This window comes from Camelina sativa, chromosome 4 (assembly GCF_000633955.1).
Source record: "Camelina sativa cultivar DH55 chromosome 4, Cs, whole genome shotgun sequence".
Lineage (NCBI taxonomy): Eukaryota > Viridiplantae > Streptophyta > Magnoliopsida > Brassicales > Brassicaceae > Camelina > Camelina sativa.
The window spans coordinates 22687063-22705563 of NC_025688.1; the positions used below are offsets into that span (position 1 = coordinate 22687063).

Below are 18501 nucleotides of genomic sequence, written 5' to 3' on the forward strand. Positions count from 1 at the left end.
AAAAAGGAAGTTGCAAATGCTACACCTCGCTACATTGGGTCTATAAAAAATACTTCTATAATTTAATACCTAAATTACGTTTTCCTACAATTCTCATGCATTTTTTCTGGTCCTCTTGGCATTTGCCATGCCATTCATGTTACTACAATTAAAAACACTCAATTTTAAAATACTTTTAGCAAATTTTTATTGACCAACATAAAATTCTGAAGACACATTGTTCCAAATGCAGTATGGAGCCTAACCATCCAACAACAAATTAATCTTATCTTATCAACTCTCAAATCATTTTATATTTTAAATCTTGTCAAGATTCTCAATTCATTTTGATTATCCACGCGTACCTAACACTGATTAAGTAGCTTATTTTGGTCAAACATGTGGAGACACGGATTTAGTATATTCAAATATTATCCTGTTCCTTCTTCTTCATACCGCCTCTGTATTAACATCCCAACATGTTCGTCACTACTTCTCCACACCGCCATAGACGTGCTTTCCACTTCTTTACTCCCCATTTTTACATGTATATATATATATATATATATTCGGAGAATTCTTACCTAACCTTAAAAATCTAACATTCTTTCATCATCTTTAAGTCTATACTGTCTTAGATTTCTGAGTAATTGCTATGTCTCCTCCAGCATTGATCGTGTTAGAAGATAGTTTAGCCCACAAATGGAGCAACGACGAGTGGCAGGGTTTCAACGTTTATTCAGGAGATCAAAACCCTAACCCTAACATTAACTTCTTGGTAAAGAAGGCGGCTCAGCAGAATCAGATGACGGTCTCCCGCCCATCGGTGAACGAAGAAAGCTTCAGAATGGTCTTACCTCTGGCGATGTCTCCGCCAAGAGACAGCACCGTGCCGCTTCCTGTTCTTCCCCAGCCTATGATGAAACCACGGAAGAAGCTTAGCCACCAAGAATCCATGCTTTCCATAAGAAAATCTAGGTATCCTGAGAAAAACTTCTACCAAGAAGAAGAAGAATTCAAGTGCAATGCCTTCTGTTTATCCCTCCCTGGGTTTGGGAAAAAGCCTGTGAGATCACCAAAAAGCGAGGATTCAATGAAGAAGAAAATGATCAAACCGTCATCATTCTCAGATTCCACTGCAGTCTCCCTAAGCGCTTCCCTCGAGAAATTCGAGTGTGGCTCATGGGCTTCTGCGACAGCTCTAGCCCGCGAAAACGGTCGATTGTATTTTGATCTGCCGGTGGAGATGATAAGATGTGGCGGTGGAGATGTACAAGAACCTGTGAGTTCGGGTTTCTTCTTTGACAAGGAAACAGGAAGTCTCGCTTTGAGAAGTGTCCTAAAGAAGAGCAGTTCTCTGTCTGGAAGACAGCTAGGGGGTTCTGCAGAGACATCACCACAACGCCGTGTCAGATTCTCGACCATAAATTCGGATTCTTGCCCGGCTTCGCCACGATCTTGTATAACCCCAAGACTGTTGAAAGCTAGAGATGACTTCAATACGTTCTTAGCGGCACAGAACGCGTGAAAACACACCAAAAAAACATTTCTCAGCTCTCACTAAGACATTACAATAATAACATTCGTATGTACCAATGCTCGGTCTGTATATATCAGTGGTGAGATCATGTATTCATGTTCATCTTCTTTTTAGATTCGAGGCTCCTCTACGTTACAAAATCGATGAAAGACATTGAGCATTTGAAAAATATGCTCTGCTTTGATTTCCTCTGTTTTTGTTTTCTTTCATAATTCTCCTTTTTTTACGAATGTGAAAAGTACCAAATTTTTTCCTTCATTATTTTAAGATTGGTGCATACACAAAATATAAAATAAACGACAATTACTAAAACCTCGTACATTCTACAAATCCTGTTCCAACTTGATGGTAGGAAAGTGAAAGGAGGTATATGTAGATATTATCTTTACAAGAAGAAAACTTCAACGCCAAAAAAAAAAAAAAAGAGTTTGGTTAGTGTGATTCACATATAAAAAAACATACATATGAATCTCGGACGTAGATCCAAAACGCAAACGCGCTCCGGTCAAACGTGAAAGCAAACAGATGAATTAGAAGAAGAAAAAACGTATTATATAGGTATGTATCGATATCGTGGTGAACCGTTTGGTTTTAGTAATTTTTCAGGTTCTTGAATCGATGAAAACGCGAACGACGTCTAGAATCTTGGCACAACAAATCGGGCATTTCCCGCCATTATATTTTAGTTCGTTTGCGCATCTCATGCATGTACACATGTGCCCGCATCTGCAGAAACCAAACGCAATAGATATATTTAATAACGTTTTTTGGAGTCACCACAAAAGCAAAGTAATCGGGTTACCTGTATAGAAGTGTTTCAATTTGGGTGTCGTTACAAACGCAGCATTTGCGTTTCAGGGGATTTTGATCACGGTGAACTGACTTTTGAAGTCCGGCGTTTACGTCTAAACACGTTTTGACAGAGTCTCGTAGCTCAGACATTTCTTGTTGGAGCTGTAAAATGCTTGATCTCAATTCGCTTATAATCTCCATCTCCTGAAACATTTTTTTAATGAAATGTAAATGCCAGTCTCATCAAAACAGAGCTGATAGCGACATTTCAACAAGCAAAAGAAGAGGCTCACATTGGAGTGAAGATTGTGCATAGGTGTTGAAGGTGCTGAAGATTGTGCATAGGTGTGCATAGGTGTTGGAGTAACTCCTATGTCCTGAGAACTCCATGATCCTGCCGGAGACGGTGCAAATATCTGCGATGATGATTGGCTCAAGTCATCTCTGTCTTCACCTTTCTCTTCTTCTTTACCACCTTCTTCAATCCGCTGAGCTGGTTGTGTCTGAACACGGGACATTATGAGCTTATCGATCTTCTCTCGTAATCCGCTCTGGAGGAAACCCGAGACAGTTCCTCTGTTTGAACCATATAACCGATATTAAGATCTTTCTAGAAAGTAATAAAGAAGGGTTATTTTGACTTTGGTTTACCTCTCGAGAAGTCTACATATATCGTCTTTGTCAGATCTAGTGTTCATCACTTCCAGATACCGAGATTTCCTCAGATCTTCCCAATAAGTCCGAGGCCGAGATATTTCTGTAAACCAGTCATTGCTCATGTCTCCGTAATAAGACTGCTCATCCTCATACTCTTCTTGCTCTTCCCATCTGTTTTGGAACGAGGTTTCTTGTCTCTCAAGGAACGGTGTCTCTTCTTGAGTTCCACGCTTACCGTTTTCAACCTTGTCTGTTACTTCGTTGCCTAGTATCCTCGGTTCTTGATGAGTTACGCTTGTGATCATAGGGCTAGTGTTATCAGAATTTCTTTTCAAAACTTCTGCTACGATGGCTTCTTTCAGCTGAAGGTAACTCATCTTTGATTCAGTTTCGTTCTTGCGTAAGATTGCTTCCTCTGTGTTGCGGTTTTGAGGGCTTGAACGCTTTATGGAAGGAGTATCTTGGATAACACTGATTTCTCTTGACCGCAATCTCTCTGTTTCTACGACGGATTGTTGTTGACCCTTCATTTGTTTGGCTTCAGAGGCGGCGTTTGCTGCATTTTCCCTGATTTTTTCTCTGTTGCAATTTAAAGACTGAGGAGATAAGAAAAATAAGTTCATGAACTACTGGCGTAGCCTAAGCGTAGCCGAGCTCGAAGTCAAGGCTTAATGCATACCTTAGATGAAGAATTTTAGAACAAGGTTGGACTCGATTCAAATCGCCTTTCGTGCTTCCACGATGACGATCTTGAATCGCTAGACCGCGTTTGAGACTCCTTAGCCGCAACATTGACTGTCCAAACAAAAACAAAAAACAAGACTTAACATTTTTAACAGTGAAACCTTAAAAAAGTTGTGAGCTGTTTAGTATAAATGATGCAAAGTACGTACCTGGAGGCGACCGCGCTGAGGAAACCTAGAAACCGCGTTGCGTCCAAGAAGCGATTCCAATTCGCGGTGGCGTTCTCGTACCATATGCACAAGCAAGTCTGACAACGCTTGCCGTCCTCGGATTCGTGGCGAACAAGTAACCACCAGACAACTCCTTTGCTCCGTCGTCCTCGGCGTGTCGACGGCACCGACATTATCTCGGGGAGTTAGCTTCTGTTCGTTACTCAATCTCCGTACCATTTCACCGACACGGCCCCATTTGCTCTCACCGGAATCAGAAACCGTACTATTAGGAGTCCCAGATTCAATCTCCAACGTCTGACCAGGACTCTTCGACTCGTTCTCCGACTCAGACTCGCCGTCGATGGGTGGATCCGGAATGTGGATTTCTTGAACGCTCGCTTCTGAGCTGGTGCTCTCTGTTGATCGACCGTTTGATCGGTTCAGCCTCGCCTCCCATATCTGCACAAGAGAAGAAGCACCTCCAGGACTGTCCAAAAAGTTGTTCCCTTTCCTCGAACGTGGTTTCTCCGGCGATCCAAGACGACAGTTGTTGTTCTTTTTCCGCTTGTTCCCGATCAAAGAATCGACTCTGTTCTGGGAACCCTCGTCGGAGATCTCCGGAGGAGCAGTTTTCACTAGAGCTTTCAGATTCTTCTTGAAAACGACGTCGTCCTGCCGTTGGTTGCGATCTCTCAGGACACATCCGAAGCTAGTTCGTAACGAGGCCATCAAAGCCAATTGACCTATTTGTCAACGATTGCAAACACAAAGACCCATCTCTGAATTGGATCTTAGAGAAAAAGATCGATCCAAGGTAATGAAATAGAAATCAAAACCTTTCTCTTTTGAAAGGGAAAAGAACAAAAAAGTTGGTTTTGTTTTAGCTAAAAACAGAGCAACCAAAGTGGTGTGTTAGAATCGTAACGATGAAGAAACAGTTAATTCAAGTGAAACAGTATGTTTTGTTATATCTATATTTAGACATAGCACTTAAACATTGATACCAAACAAAATATTTAGACATAGCGACGAAAAGTAAAAGAAAAAATGTGAGTCATAGAATTGTTCTGACTAACTTCTGAGTCTATCCTTTAAACTTGAACGTGTCGGAGAGAAAAAAAGAAAGAATAAAAAGAAAAAACAGAGTGTAAAAAACAGGGGAAGACAGATTCGGACGAAGACAAAGTATATGTTTAGGTCTCGAGGAAGCTTCTACAAGTTGTTTTGTCAAGTTTTTTAGCGATGGAATGTAGTAATAAAGATCATTTAACTTTATTGGTTAGTAGTTATTTCTCCTAATCAGATGATTAATTAATGAAAATGAAAGCGTGGAGGGTCCAAAAGCGGAGACTCCAAAGGAGCCGTTGGGTTGAATTAGCCGTTGGCTAGTAGGGACTTTTAATTCACACTTATTAGTTTTCTAATTATCTTTTAAAGTTTTTTTTGGTGTGTCTACCATTAAACTTTTGGTTAGTCTGTTTATTTTTCTTTCTTTCATGTATTGGGTTGATAATTGAAGGAAGGAAAAAAAAAATATTGGTTTTCAACTGTTTTTGGTTTTGAAAAGAAAAGAAAAATCATTACAACTTTGTGTATGGTTTATTTGTACTTAAACTGGCTTAATTTTAGATTTTATATATGTTTTTTTGTTTAAATTTGAAATATATTTAATAACTAGATAAGTTATTTATAGAGCATGAGATTTCTATATGCACAACAAAATATCAGTTGAACTGGAATTACATTTGGATCAACTACTCTCTTACTTAGGTGGAATTAGTTAGTTTGATTTATCTTCAAGATTTTGTTCCTAACTTAAAAATTACATACTGAAGTTGTGTACTATAAAGTGTAGACGACGATGTCTAGTGTTTTAAATGTAGAAATATTATATAAGAAAATTTAATAAGTAAAAAAGAGTTTACAAGTACCAAAGTGATATAGATAAAAAAATTAATATATATTCTAAAGATACAAGATTCGTTTCCTATGAGTTATGATCTACTTCATAACTCTCTAGCACTTCTCTTTGATTCTACTGCAACCAGGCCTTTAATATTCTTATCTCAAAACCAAAAAAAAAAAAAAATCAGTTGAGTTCGTTTGAATGAAACATTGAAGTGCCGTAAAACATGGTTGCGACTTGCGATCAACAATCTTATGGTTTTCTTAATAATGAGTGAGGTGAGTCAAACCAAACCAATTAATTAAACAAACAATTAGAATTAAAATTGTTCTTACAAAACGAGGGATATTGTATATAACTATATATGTAGAGTTTTAAATGATTGGCTGGAAATCGTTTTCCCAAACTATTAATGGTAAATGCAAAATCGGTGACGTTCTTATATTGTTTGCTGGTTATGAGAGACCTTTCCCGAAAGTGGATTTGTCGCTAGAGAGAAGATTACTAAATACATGTTCTAGAGAGCCAGAAGATATCCATGAATATGAATATTATGGATGTTTTCAACTTATTCATTAGCAGAAACCTCATCCACAATATTTTATTTAGTGAATAAAAGGATACATTTCAAAACTTATATAGATATGTGGACATCTATTACAACTACTAACTATAGATGAAACTACTTGTTGCGTAAAAAAATTGTATGTTGTAGTCCTATATCATACCATTATAAAGGCGGGGATACAATTTGCAAAATGCTTGTTTGACTGGATATAAAAAAAGTCTTTACCATAACTCTTGATAATGTTAGTAGAAGTTATTGTGTTAATAGTAAGATTGATGAGATCGGCATGAGATAACTTATCACCGTTGAATTTTGTTGGTAATACATTCTGAACCAATATTAGTTCTAAATAATTCAAAACTTTTTTATTCGTCCGAACTATAAACACTGTCATGATAAGCTGTGAACATTTTAAGTTGTCAAATGATTTTAGTCTAGTTTATATTCCAATCTCTCCTCTCCTTCTATCTTTTTGTAATTGGTTGGTACCTAATTTAGGAGAGTATAATCGGCAAGACAAAAAAAATCAAATCTTTTGACCAGGTTATGAAAAATGTCCAAAATAGGAACATGACATCGTTAAATCTTGTCATGGACGAGACTCTTTGTCTTTTGTGTGGCTAATTTTCCGTAATTTAGTATTTCTCTTTCTCCTTTTCTTCAGGCTTTTTCTTTTCTTTTGGTTAACTAGAAATTTTGGTATAAGATGAAGAAGAAATAGTGTTCGTCGGCTTGTGTTTGTCTCCGACACCTCCAAATCAATTGATGAGATTTGTCGTCGGCAGCTTTAAGTTTACCTAAAAATCCATCACAGATTCACAGCAATTTTTTATATATAAAAAAATGTGGTAGTGTAATTATATATATTTTCAATAAGAGTGTAATATTGAGTGTTTATATAATAAACTTGGTTGGAGTCATATATTAACCCCTTTGATTTGACAGTCTCCATCAATCCTCAAAGTTCACACCACAGACAAAGTAAAAAAAAAAAAAAAAAATCGTACCATCTTTGCTTTTTCTTTTATTTTCTTTCTTTACCTCTTATAACACTTTCCACGCATTAATACACAAAAACAAAACAAAAAAAACACTGCATCCGCAATCTCTCTCTCTATTAGCTAAGTTTACAGAAAAATATCAAAACTCTTCTCTTGATCTTTCACAAGCTCCCCAGTTCTAGTATAAACCTCAAGTGACATCAACCTTTTTTGTTGCACCGCTTTAAGTTGTCTTATTATATTTATAAGCTTCTTATCTCTCTTTCTTTTGACATCAAAGCTTCTTCTCTTAAATTGGTATAACATGTGATGAGATCTCCTCACATCATCATTTTACTTGCTCTCTTCTTCTTCCTTTCTCTAATCCTCCAAACCCATCAAAGAAACATTGATGATCAAACTCAACAGATTGGCTCCAACGTTGGCGACGTCAATTATGTGGCGGTGACTTCGCCGGAAGGAAGGAAAAAAGAGAGGTTTAGAGTTCGGGGACCGATGAAGACATGGCGGAAGGAGAAGATGTTCGATGCCCGTGAACATGGAGTCCCAAGTGGTCCAAATCCCATCTCCAATAGGTAGAATATATATTTTAATACATCGAGCTTGTTGTATGAATGTTTTGCCTAGTATTCTAGTATATCTCTTTGCTTCTGAGGTTGCACGTTCGAAAAAATAAACGACTATTATGTTGTTTGTTGATTCAAAGTTTGAAATTGGCAGAAAATGATTTATTTATTTGGAGTTAGTGGCAAAAAAAAAAAATTATACATATTTATTTCTTTGTTTTTGGTGTGGGATCACTCCTAGAATTAATGACACGCTACTTTGTATTGTATAAAACACGGTACCGCTAAAACAGATATTGTTTGACTGACAATTAAAGATTTACGTAAATATAACAATTACATTACTTTCTCTTATATTTTTTTTTTATGAATGGAGTATATCTTTTATCTTTATGTATAATTTAGCGAAGAACTATATATATATATATATATATATATTGTGCAAAAAAATAGCAATGAGAAACAATTTTAGGACGAAAATACGTCCAAGGGCCAAGGCCATGGGGTCCCCCGGTTATTAGATAAACAAAAAAAAAACAAATACACATCTACAAACGCACGCATATGTTAATATATACGTAGTCAAGGGTTTGATGATGAACCATTATCCAATTTTAGCATGTTTTCTTTGAACATATCCACTATGTTTTATATTCCTGAAGAATTTCTAATCTCCCATGCAAAGAAGGCAACCTGAAAATACATAACTTCGATATAAACTTGTTTCGTCGTCGTTGCTGTTCTTATATTGTTACTCTGGCCATTCCACACTTGTTACACGAAAAAAGTATATATAGAAGTAGGACATATAAATGACATTAAATAAATAATAAGCTATATATCACCTTCCAAGAGCCATATAATCAGGTGTGGCTAATTAGTAATTAGTCGCACCAGTAAACCAAGGCATTAGGAGCTCGACTCCTCAACCTGCGTGGGAATAAAAATGGGTCAACCAAGCTACATAATATTTTCATTAACAAACTAAAGCAAAATGAAACAAAAGACGGGAATTTAATGTTATCGATCGTTTAATGTCAAAAAAAAAAAATTGTTATCGATCGTTTACAAAGAACACACTTCCAAAATTCGAAATTAGGTTAGAACACAACGATATAGTCGAGCTAGTTTTGAAGATAAAAGAAGAGCAGAAACTCGCAAGAATACTTGTCAAGAGCCAAAATCCAGTGAGTCGATCCATCCACACGTACATCATTCCCAGCCGCCGGTTCGATTGATTATGTGATGGTAAAAAAAAAAAGAAAAAGATATAGCTAGACAACGTGTCAACGTACGAACTTAAATAGTATAGTAGTGTCACATTAAATAGCGCCACGAACCATGCAGTAGGGATCCATACAAATTAAACTGTTTTGGGTATAATTATAGCTAGTACTTGCATGGTGACTTCAATTCAAGAGGTCCCCCAACATATACTGGCACATGCATAGCGACCTGCATTGATGTTGTGTCAAAGAATAGGTATTAGGTAGTGATGACTGATGATGATGATGACTAGAGTACTACACAAGAGTACTATACTTTTTCTTATTAATTAGGACCATAATCTGCTATTATTATAGTATCTACAAATTTTGGGTCTCGACGGAAAAAGAATTTTTTTGGATCTTTCGATTTACATCATGTTAGTGAATAATAATATCTTAATAAATAATGAAGTTTTGTTTTTGGTTTGACCAAAAAAAAAAAAATAATGAAGTGAAAAAAAAAACGCGTTTTATATATCTAGTTTAGGTCCTAAAAAGGCAAAAAACGGGAAAAAGAGAAAGGAATAAAAAGGAAACCAGAAACGGCATAGTTTAGCGTGTAAAGGAGAGACAGATCTGGCATCCAAAGTTGCTTGCTTTGCATTGGACCATCATTTTCTTTACATGTACCTCAAATCCTCTTTATCCAAACTAAATTATAGTATATTCCTTAAAATCATCGATTACTATACTCCATACGGCCATACCATACATTTAGTAGCCAAGTTTCAGCTTTTTTTTAGCTTTAAGAAAACTAACATGCATTTACCTTTTTTCTTTCGAGCTCAATTTGGTTAAAACAAAAAGCAAAAGAGATGGTACCAAAACTTTTATTTGTCCTCAAATACAATAATGATATGAAGAGGAGGTAAACGTTATAAATTTACTCGAAAGATCTAATGGCTTTTACTTAGTAAGCCATCAAAGCCCAGTTTGCTTATACTATTGGGCCAATTAAATATGCACTCAATTCCGTAAACCGGAAAAACCAAACCGAGAAGATGCAAATCGAATTGTTCAAAAACCAAAAACATCGACTCAACCGGTTCGCGTCTGACTCGTCGTCGTTGTTCTCTCTCTCCCAAGGTTTAATAACACTTCGCTTTGCATCGTTGTTGAATCTAGAAAAAAGCTCTCTAATTTTCCGATGTCTTTCAAATTGATATAGCTCTCAGGTTGATTTGCTGAATTTGACTCCTTCTTCTGTTTTCTCCAATTGAGTGTAGAACAGTCGATGCTTGTTGTGGTATTGCATAGAGATTTTTAATTTGTCATGATGATGATGATGATGATGATGATTTATGAGTATTGGTCTTAGAATCTGCTCATGGTCACTCTAAATTTGTGAATTTTGGTGGGGTTGTAGCTCAGATTGTGTGCAGAGCAATGTAGGTATTTTCATACAATTCACTGTCTCATGATTAGGCTTATGTGTTGTTGACAAAGTATGCAATGTTCTTGTTTCACCTGAATCATTTTTTTAGGTTTTACTTCAGAAGATTTGTATTACTTGGTTGCTTTTTTGCAAGTGATTAAGTTACCTAGTCAGTTAATTATAATTGTGCAGGACCAATTTCATGAACTTCCAAGTTTTATTCAGAAATGTCACATGTAATAATTGTTCATTGCATTGATCTTTCTTAGTAGGCTAAAGTTCCTGTAATTGATTACAACATGGTCACAATAGAGCTGATAATTTTATTGTTATTGGTATATGAGAAGGTACATTTATCTTGCAAGAAGGTACTTCTTAGCACCGTATGCTCAATTCACTACAACATTTTGCTATTTAATGTCTTTTGGACATTTTTTAGGAAGTGGTTTCCCACAGAGTAACTCATTTCCAATGTAAATGGACGGATCTTGAAACTTGACAAGCTTAGGTATGCTCCCCTCCAGTTTATTGTACGAAAGATTCAGACTTTGCAGAGAAGATATTGCTACCAAGCTCTGAGGAATGGCTCCAGAAAGCTTGTTTCTTGATAGATCAAGCGTCTCCAAGCGACTCAATTCTGAAATTTTCTCTGGTATGCTTCCTGCCATGGAGTTTCTTGATAAATTCAAGATTCGAAGATACGAGAGGCCCAAGATTTCTCTTGGGATCTCTCCGCTTATGTTGTTTCCTGAGAGGTTTATGCTATTGACTATGTCTTGGTATTCACGAGCTCTCGTCACAATAAAGACTAGATTCTGGAACACCTCATTGTTTGTACCTCGAGCAATGGCTGTGAGATTGCTGATGCATTTTGGAATTGGTCCCGAGATTTTGTTTCCGGAGAGATCCAGGATGCGTAGATTAGGAGCGCTGCAGAGATCATCTGGGATTTGACCAGTGAAGGAGTTACTTTGCAGACGAAGCATGAACAGAGAAGACAACTTTCCTAACCATGAAGGAAGCTTCCCAGTCAGCTTATTTCCTCCAAGATCGATGTTCGTAAGGCCAGAGCAGTTCTGAAGACTCTCTGGGATTTTACCTTCCAACGCATTTTGGTTCAGAAGCAAGACGCTGAGAGAAGGTAACAGACCTAAAGACTCTGGTATTTGGCCTGATAAGTTATTCTCAGACGCATCAATTCCCCAAAGCATGAACTGGTGCCAACAGTTTGGCAAACTACCAGAGAAATGGTTCTTCCTGAGAGATAGAATTTGCAGCCCGGAGATATCACATAGAGATGATGGGATGTTGCCGGTGAAGCTGTTATGAAAGAGGTAGATCTTTTGAATCCCTGGCATCAAAACGTTAATGTTCTGAGGAAGAGAACCCGAGAAGTTGTTCTCGTTAAGACGCAGCTCCGTTGCGTTTGATGACCAGAGAGGAAAAGGGCCTTCAAAGCTGTTGGAGCTCAAGTCGATGGTGTTTAACTTTGGGAACGCAAGCTTTTGAGGTAATCTACCTTTGATTCTGTTGTTTGCTAGAATCAGGTAAGTTACTTCAGAAGAGATTCCTGAAAACCAGCTACCGGGTATTGTATCTTCAATACCAGTGTTTCTGAGTACGACATAGTTGAGCTTGGTCTGTACTTGAAGCCACATTGGAAACGAAGGACCGATCTGGCAGTTCTCGATTTGGATTAACTCTAGTTTGAAAGGAGGAATCCAAGTAGATGGTACCTTGAAGATAAGAGATCTGTATGGTTCAGTTGTGAGACGAATGGTTTTCAAGCTTCTGAGATTCACGAAATGAGACTTTTGCAGAACGCCTTCCCATGTATTCGCCATCAAGTTCAGATCCACAAGCTCCGCAAGCTTCCCGAAGCTTTCTGCTATTGACCCGTTCATGGTATTGTAAGAGAGATCAAGTTTCTTCAGTGACGCCATGTTTCCTATAGAGGAAGGGACCGAACCCGTGAAGGTATTCGATGAAAGATCCAGAGTCTGCAGATTCCTCAACGCTCCAAGCGACTCNAGGAATCCAAGTAGATGGTACCTTGAAGATAAGAGATCTGTATGGTTCAGTTGTGAGACGAATGGTTTTCAAGCTTCTGAGATTCACGAAGTGAGACGTTTGCAGAACACCTTCCCATGTATTCGCCATCAAGTTCAGATCCACAAGCTCCGCAAGCTTCCCCAAGCTTTCTGCTATTGACCCGTTCATGGTATTGTAAGAGAGATCAAGTTTCTTCAGTGACGCCATGTTTCCTATAGAGGAAGGGACCGAACCCGTGAAGGTATTCGATGAAAGATCCAGAGTCTGCAGATTCCTCAACGCTCCAAGCGACTCGGGCAATGTCCCAGCTAACTTGTTGGAACTGAGATCGAGAAAGACCAAGCTGTTGCCTTTGTTTCTGGACAAGGCGTCTAAGAAACCATTGAGTTGACCATTGAGTTCGTTTGCAGAAAGGTCAAGAAACTTCAGTCGAGGAAGGTCTCCGAGAACAGATGGAATCTCGCCCTGGAGTGCCAGATTATTCGACAGATCAAGTGTCTCTAGAAGCTTCAAGTTCTTGAACCCGGTAGGAATGGAACCTTCCAGAAAACACCATCTGAGGGATAGCTCTCTGAGGTTGGTGAGACCAAATAGCCAGTTCGGTATTGGCGAATTGAGAGAGTTTCCAGACAAATCAAGAACTTCAAGGTGCTTTAGATTCGCAGAGGAAGACAAAGAGAGAGGCAAGTTCTTGATCTCACTATCGGACAAACGCAACTCCTTAAGACCCGTGACTTTGCTGAAATCCTCTAACCAGGTTTCACCGGCACCGCTCAGATTCACATTTGCCATGTTGAGGTACTTCAGAGAAGAAGACAGACCAGAAAGCCACCGGAGGTTGCTTGCACGCAAAGAACTAGCGTACAGATCAAGAGACTCCAGCTTCGACAAATTCCCAAGATTGGCAGGAATTTCCCCGGAAAACGAGGAGGAAGAAAGATTCAGGTACCTTAGGCTAACGATTTGGCCGAGAAATTCTGGAATCTCCAGTCCACCGAAATCGTTTGAACTCAAGTCCAGGTAGCTCAAGAACTTGAGACTGGTCAAAGACTGATGTAACTTCCCTCGCAAGGAACTTCTTTCATACTCATCGGAGCGAACGTCTTGAACCGGGTTTCTGAGATCAATCTTGACGACGTGGCTAGTCCGGACGTCGCAGACAACTCCGGACCAGTTGCAACAATCAGGTCCGGACCAAGATTTGAGTCGACCCGAAGTATCAGTGAGTGATGCTCTGAAGGTGAGAAGAGCTTGTCGCTCGGTGGATATGCATTTAGGCTTAGCTGCAGATACGAAATCAGGGACTTTTAGAAGTAAAATGAGAACCAGAGAGAAGAGAAAGAATCTAGGCCTGAGCTTAAGTTTGAGATCCATACTTTTAAAGCTGAGTTTGTTTTGTTTCTTTTGTCGAACGTTTCAATATATACATGTTCGAACGCAGACATATTAGACTGGTATATGCATATACAAACAGAATAGATGTATAGAAATATACGCGTATATATTAAACAAATACGAACACGGTTTTATNCACTCCTTGATTTTTTTGTTTTTATACAAGCGATACGATATTTTCTTAAATTGGGATCTTGTCCAATCTCAGCGAAGCAATTTCCTTAGAAAATGGGCTTGTAAAGGCCCATTAAATTATCTGTTTACGAATCGTTTTGGTCCATTTGGATGTCTTAATAAGCACGACTAAATTTTATTTTTATTATAAATTTGCCTCGTTAATTATTGGTTACAGAGACGCTACTAATCATCAGAAAGAACATTCGAAATAAGTTAGTCGCAGAGTCATGGTAGCTCCGCTGACTCTGCCAACTCGTCGTCACTTCCGTAGCCATTAAGCTCAGCTCAAATTTTTCCTCAAGAAAAAAACAGACTCTGCAATTTGTTATTTTTTTCCTCGAGAAGAATGTGTCCTCCGAGTAAAACAGGAGCTGTCTTGGGCCTCTTGGCTGTGATTCTAAGGTTGACCTTATTGGTGGTGGTCAACGGGGTTTCAGCGAGATTCTTCGTGGAGAAGAGTAGCTTGACGGTACTTAACTCATGGACAATGGGAGGTAAGCATGACGCAGCCATCGCAAACTTTGGTCTCCCGAACTACGCCGGTTTCATGATCGGCTCCGTCGTCTACGCCGGCCAAGATGCTTACGGATGCGACTCTTTCAACAAAACCTTCAATCCCAAGTTTCCTTATCCCAAAATTCTCCTCATTGATCGTGGAGGTACAATTACAAAGAGAGTTCTGTAATTGGGCTATTGCTTCGATTAAATTAGTAAAAAGTTAAAGCAATTTTGACTGTTTCATCAAGAATCTGGTTAAAAGTTTGAAACTTTTTTTTTTTGGTTAACATTGTGATTGAAGTTTGAAACTTTTTTGGTTTTGATAACATTGTGATTGAAGTTTGAAACTTTTTTGGTTTTGATAACATTGTGATTGAAGTTTGAAACTGTTGTGATCGATTTTGAGGGTTTGTGAATTTGACTCTACTTTCCTTTTTTGTTTCTAGTGTGTAACTTTGCTACGAAGATATGGAATGGGCAACAAGCCGGTGCAGCGGCTGTTCTTGTAGCAGATAACATTGTGGAGCCATTGATAGCAATGGATTCAGCTCAATATGAAGATTCTGACTTTATAGATAAAATCAACATCCCATCAGCTTTGATCCTTCGCTCTCTCGGAGATAGTCTCAAGAAAGCTCTGAAAAGAGGTGAGGAGGTAATCTTGAAGATTGACTGGAGTGAGTCTATACCAAACCCTGATGAAAGAGTTGAGTATGAGCTATGGGCTAATACTAATGATGAATGTGGTGTACACTGCGATAAACAGATAGATTTCATAAAGAACTTTAAGGGAACAGCTCAAATTCTTGAAAAAGGCGGTTTTACTTTGTTCAGACCTCATTACATTGCTTGGTTCTGTCCCAAAGAGCTTCGACTTGGCAAGCAGTGTAAGACTCAGTGTATAGACCAAGGGAGGTATTGTGCTCCTGACCCTAAGCAAGACTCTGAAGATGGATATAATGGGAGAGACGTTGTTTACGAGAATCTGAGACAGTTATGTGTTCATAGAGTAGCTAAGGAAAAGAACACTTCTTGGGTCTGGTGGGATTATGTGACAGATTTNGATATGGAATGGGCAACAAGCCGGTGCAGCGGCTGTTCTTGTAGCAGATAACATTGTGGAGCCATTGATAGCAATGGATTCAGCTCAATATGAAGATTCTGACTTTATAGATAAAATCAACATCCCATCAGCTTTGATCCTTCGCTCTCTCGGAGATAGTCTCAAGAAAGCTCTGAAAAGAGGTGAGGAGGTAATCTTGAAGGTTGACTGGAGTGAGTCTATACCAAACCCTGATGAAAGAGTTGAGTATGAGCTATGGGCTAATACTAATGATGAATGTGGTGTACACTGCGATAAACAGATAGATTTCATAAAGAACTTTAAGGGAACAGCTCAAATTCTTGAAAAAGGCGGTTTTACTTTGTTCACACCTCATTACATTGCTTGGTTCTGTCCCAAAGAGCTTCGACTTGGCAAGCAGTGTAAGACTCAGTGTATAGACCAAGGGAGGTATTGTGCTCCTGACCCTAAGCAAGACTCTGAAGATGGATATAATGGGAGAGACGTTGTTTACGAGAATCTGAGACAGTTATGTGTTCATAGAGTAGCTAAGGAAAAGAACACTTCTTGGATCTGGTGGGATTATGTGACAGATTTTAACATCAGGTGTTCTATGAAGGAGAAGAAATACAGCAAAGAATGCGCAGAAACTGTCGTGGAATCTCTCGGTAATGAAGGCCTTTTGTTTTCCTGAGAGATATCACAATCTGATTGCACCTCTTTCTTTAACACTTAACAGTGTCAGGGCCTTTTCTCAGGGTTGTCTCTTGAGAAGATCAAGAAATGCATTGGTGATCCTGATGCTGATGTAGAGAATGAAGTTCTAAAAGCTGAGCAAGCTTTTCAGGTTCGCGGTCACTTTCAAATTCACCGAGCTGTTTATTCTACTCTTTTCATGACATTTTGAAGTACAGTTAGGCCAAGAGAATCGCGGGGTTGTCACAATTTTTCCAACATTAATCATCAACAATGCTCAATATCGTGGTAAGCAGATCTTCCTTCTCATCGATCATCACAAAGTTTGAAGATTATACAATCTTAATGTGTTCCATGATCAGGTAAATTGGAGAGGACCGCAGTGCTGAAGGCTATATGTTCAGGATTCAAGGAAAGAACCGAACCTTCAATATGTTTAAATACAGGTCAAGTCATTTTCCTCGAGTAAGATAGTCGTATTCTGTGACAAACATACTAAAAATATCTTCTTGAATCTTATTCTAAACAGATATAGAGACCAATGAATGTCTTGAAGCAAATGGAGGATGTTGGCAAGACAAAATATCCAATATAACGGCTTGCAAGGTATATCGTGATAACGAGCCATATAAAAATACTTCTATCGTTCTAGAATTTTATTCTATATCATCTCTTCTTTATAGATTACATGAATTTTATCAGGACACATTTAGAGGAAGAGTATGCGAGTGCCCTGTTGTGAATGGTGTTCAATACAAAGGAGATGGTTATACCTCCTGCAAGCGTATGTTTTTGAAACTTCCTTTTCAATATATCTCATTGTACACTTTTGTTCACTGGTCTTATCAAAAGTTCTTTGTTTCTCGTTCTTGATTACAGCTTTTGGACCTGCGAGATGTTCAATGAACGATGGAGGTTGCTGGTCTGAAACTAGAAAGGGTCTAACTTTCTCTGCTTGTTTGGTTAAGTAACTGCTGCTTTTTCTCCCACTTTGCTAAATTTTGAAACTTTTTCTGACTTATGTATGTGTTTGATGTAGAACTCGGAGACATCAGGATGTCGTTGCCCTCTAGGCTTCCGTGGAGATGGTCTGAAATGTGAAGGTGAATTCTTTTTGACAATTTGTCATAGTAAAATCGAGTTTCTTTGACATTGCCTCTCACCGATAAAAATTGCTTCTCATGACTAGACATTGATGAATGCAAAGAGAAATCAGCTTGTCAATGTGATGGCTGCAAATGCAAGAACATTTGGGGAGGATATGAATGCACATGTTCTAACAATAGTCTCTATATGAAAGACGAAGACACTTGTATCGGTATGTTGATGCCAATTTTTTCCAGATATCACTAGAACAACAAATCCCAACGTTTACATTTGCGCCGGCTTGTGCAGAAATAAGAAGTGGATCAAGAAGCAGATGGTTGTCCACAATTGTGGTTCTAATCGCTATTGCAAGCATCTTTTTAGGTGCTTATACATTCTACAAGTACCATCTTCAGGTAATGTCAGTTTGCCATTTAAGACTTTTCTTATGCATCATCATCATTCATCAAACTCTAACTATCCTTTATGTCTTTGCATCAATGCAGTCATACGTGGATTCAGAGATCGCGTGCATTATGTCTCAGTACATACCACTCGAGAGCCTAAGCATCAACCAAGACGCTAAGTAAATAAGAACTATGCTTGCCTTAAAATGAAGATTGTTGAATCTTGGTTGTAATATAGGGGTCAATTTTTTGATGCGTTATTTAATGTTCTGAAAGTTATATAATGTAAAATAGAAAATAATAATAATTGCTTTCATTGAGAGTTGAACTCAAGACCTCCCGCTTACTAAACGGGTGCTCTAACCAACTGAGCTATGAAAGCTTTTGTTAGGATCAAACCAGGCATTTTATTTATTTCTAGATAAAATCGATGCTACCGTCTCCGCTCGCTGATCCTTCAAGTTCAAATCTTTATCACATTTTTGTTGTTTTTAATTCTGGGTTTTCACCCTAGACCCTAAGAATTCGCATGACGTTTGTTCTAGCTTTTGAAAAATATTAGATCATCATCATCATCCT

The 18501-nt window shown here is 38.3% G+C and overlaps 5 protein-coding genes and 1 non-coding gene across 8 annotated transcripts; 3 read left to right on the forward strand and 3 right to left on the reverse strand.

Moving 5' to 3' along the window:
- On the forward strand, positions 468-1753 carry LOC104781890. Its single transcript, XM_010506677.2, has one exon. The coding sequence runs from the start codon at positions 635-637 to the stop codon at positions 1505-1507; it is 873 nt and encodes a 290-aa protein (XP_010504979.1). The 5' UTR covers positions 468-634; the 3' UTR covers positions 1508-1753.
- LOC104781891 lies at positions 1808-5106 on the reverse strand. Its single transcript, XM_010506678.1, has 6 exons — positions 3862-5106; positions 3648-3763; positions 2963-3547; positions 2605-2887; positions 2322-2515; positions 1808-2245 (listed from the first exon to the last, which is right to left on the reverse strand). The coding sequence occupies exons 1-6, from the start codon at positions 4591-4593 to the stop codon at positions 2122-2124; spliced, it is 2034 nt and encodes a 677-aa protein (XP_010504980.1). The 5' UTR covers positions 4594-5106; the 3' UTR covers positions 1808-2121.
- On the forward strand, positions 7364-8074 carry LOC109132587 (CLAVATA3/ESR (CLE)-related protein 42-like). Its single transcript, XM_019244321.1, has one exon. It carries the CDS (start codon positions 7649-7651, stop codon positions 7916-7918), a length of 270 nt encoding a protein of 89 aa, XP_019099866.1. The 5' UTR covers positions 7364-7648; the 3' UTR covers positions 7919-8074.
- Positions 10779-14060, reverse strand: LOC104781892 (LRR receptor-like serine/threonine-protein kinase GSO1). Its single transcript, XM_010506680.2, has 2 exons — positions 12875-14060; positions 10779-12558 (listed from the first exon to the last, which is right to left on the reverse strand). The coding sequence occupies exons 1-2, from the start codon at positions 13972-13974 to the stop codon at positions 10959-10961; spliced, it is 2700 nt and encodes an 899-aa protein (XP_010504982.1). The 5' UTR covers positions 13975-14060; the 3' UTR covers positions 10779-10958.
- LOC104781893 (vacuolar-sorting receptor 5-like) lies at positions 14352-18250 on the forward strand. 3 transcript variants are annotated; one of them, XM_019244901.1, is made up of 13 exons: positions 14352-14831; positions 15117-15706; positions 16305-16401; positions 16492-16580; positions 16648-16717; positions 16792-16875; positions 16959-17035; positions 17132-17213; positions 17309-17391; positions 17469-17532; positions 17619-17747; positions 17825-17931; positions 18022-18250. In XM_019244901.1, the coding sequence occupies exons 1-13, from the start codon at positions 14519-14521 to the stop codon at positions 18103-18105; spliced, it is 1869 nt and encodes a 622-aa protein (XP_019100446.1). In that variant the 5' UTR covers positions 14352-14518; the 3' UTR covers positions 18106-18250. The 3 variants fall into 3 exon arrangements, with proteins under 3 accessions (XP_019100446.1, XP_010504984.1, XP_010504985.1); XM_010506682.2 differs by having other exon boundaries at positions 15117-15585; positions 16184-16401; XM_010506683.2 differs by having other exon boundaries at positions 15117-15317; positions 15916-16401.
- Positions 18231-18304, reverse strand: TRNAT-AGU. The gene has a single exon. It is a non-coding gene; the product is annotated as a tRNA-Thr (tRNA).

Excerpts from the sequence above, each read along its gene's own strand:
- LOC104781893 (XM_019244901.1), top strand. The coding sequence starts at position 14,519 with ATGTGTCCTCCGAGTAAAACAGGAGCTGTCTTGGGCCTCTTGGCTGTG. Across the intron at positions 17,214-17,308 it reads TGGTTATACCTCCTGCAAGC|CTTTTGGACCTGCGAGATGT; the intron begins GTATGTTTTTGA and ends TCTTGATTACAG. Across the intron at positions 17,932-18,021 it reads TCTACAAGTACCATCTTCAG|TCATACGTGGATTCAGAGAT; the intron begins GTAATGTCAGTT and ends GCATCAATGCAG.
- LOC104781890 (XM_010506677.2), top strand. The coding sequence starts at position 635 with ATGTCTCCTCCAGCATTGATCGTGTTAGAAGATAGTTTAGCCCACAAA.
- LOC104781891 (XM_010506678.1), bottom strand. The coding sequence starts at position 4,593 with ATGGCCTCGTTACGAACTAGCTTCGGATGTGTCCTGAGAGATCGCAAC. Across the intron at positions 3,764-3,861 it reads CTCAGCGCGGTCGCCTCCAG|TCAATGTTGCGGCTAAGGAG; the intron begins GTACGTACTTTG and ends TTGTTTGGACAG. Across the intron at positions 3,548-3,647 it reads TCTAAAATTCTTCATCTAAG|AGAAAAAATCAGGGAAAATG; the intron begins GTATGCATTAAG and ends AAATTGCAACAG.
- LOC104781892 (XM_010506680.2), bottom strand. The coding sequence starts at position 13,974 with ATGGATCTCAAACTTAAGCTCAGGCCTAGATTCTTTCTCTTCTCTCTG. Across the intron at positions 12,559-12,874 it reads GAGTCGCTTGGAGCGTTGAG|GAATCTGCAGACTCTGGATC; the intron begins GAATCTGCAGAC and ends TGGAGCGTTGAG.
- LOC109132587 (XM_019244321.1), top strand. The coding sequence starts at position 7,649 with ATGAGATCTCCTCACATCATCATTTTACTTGCTCTCTTCTTCTTCCTT.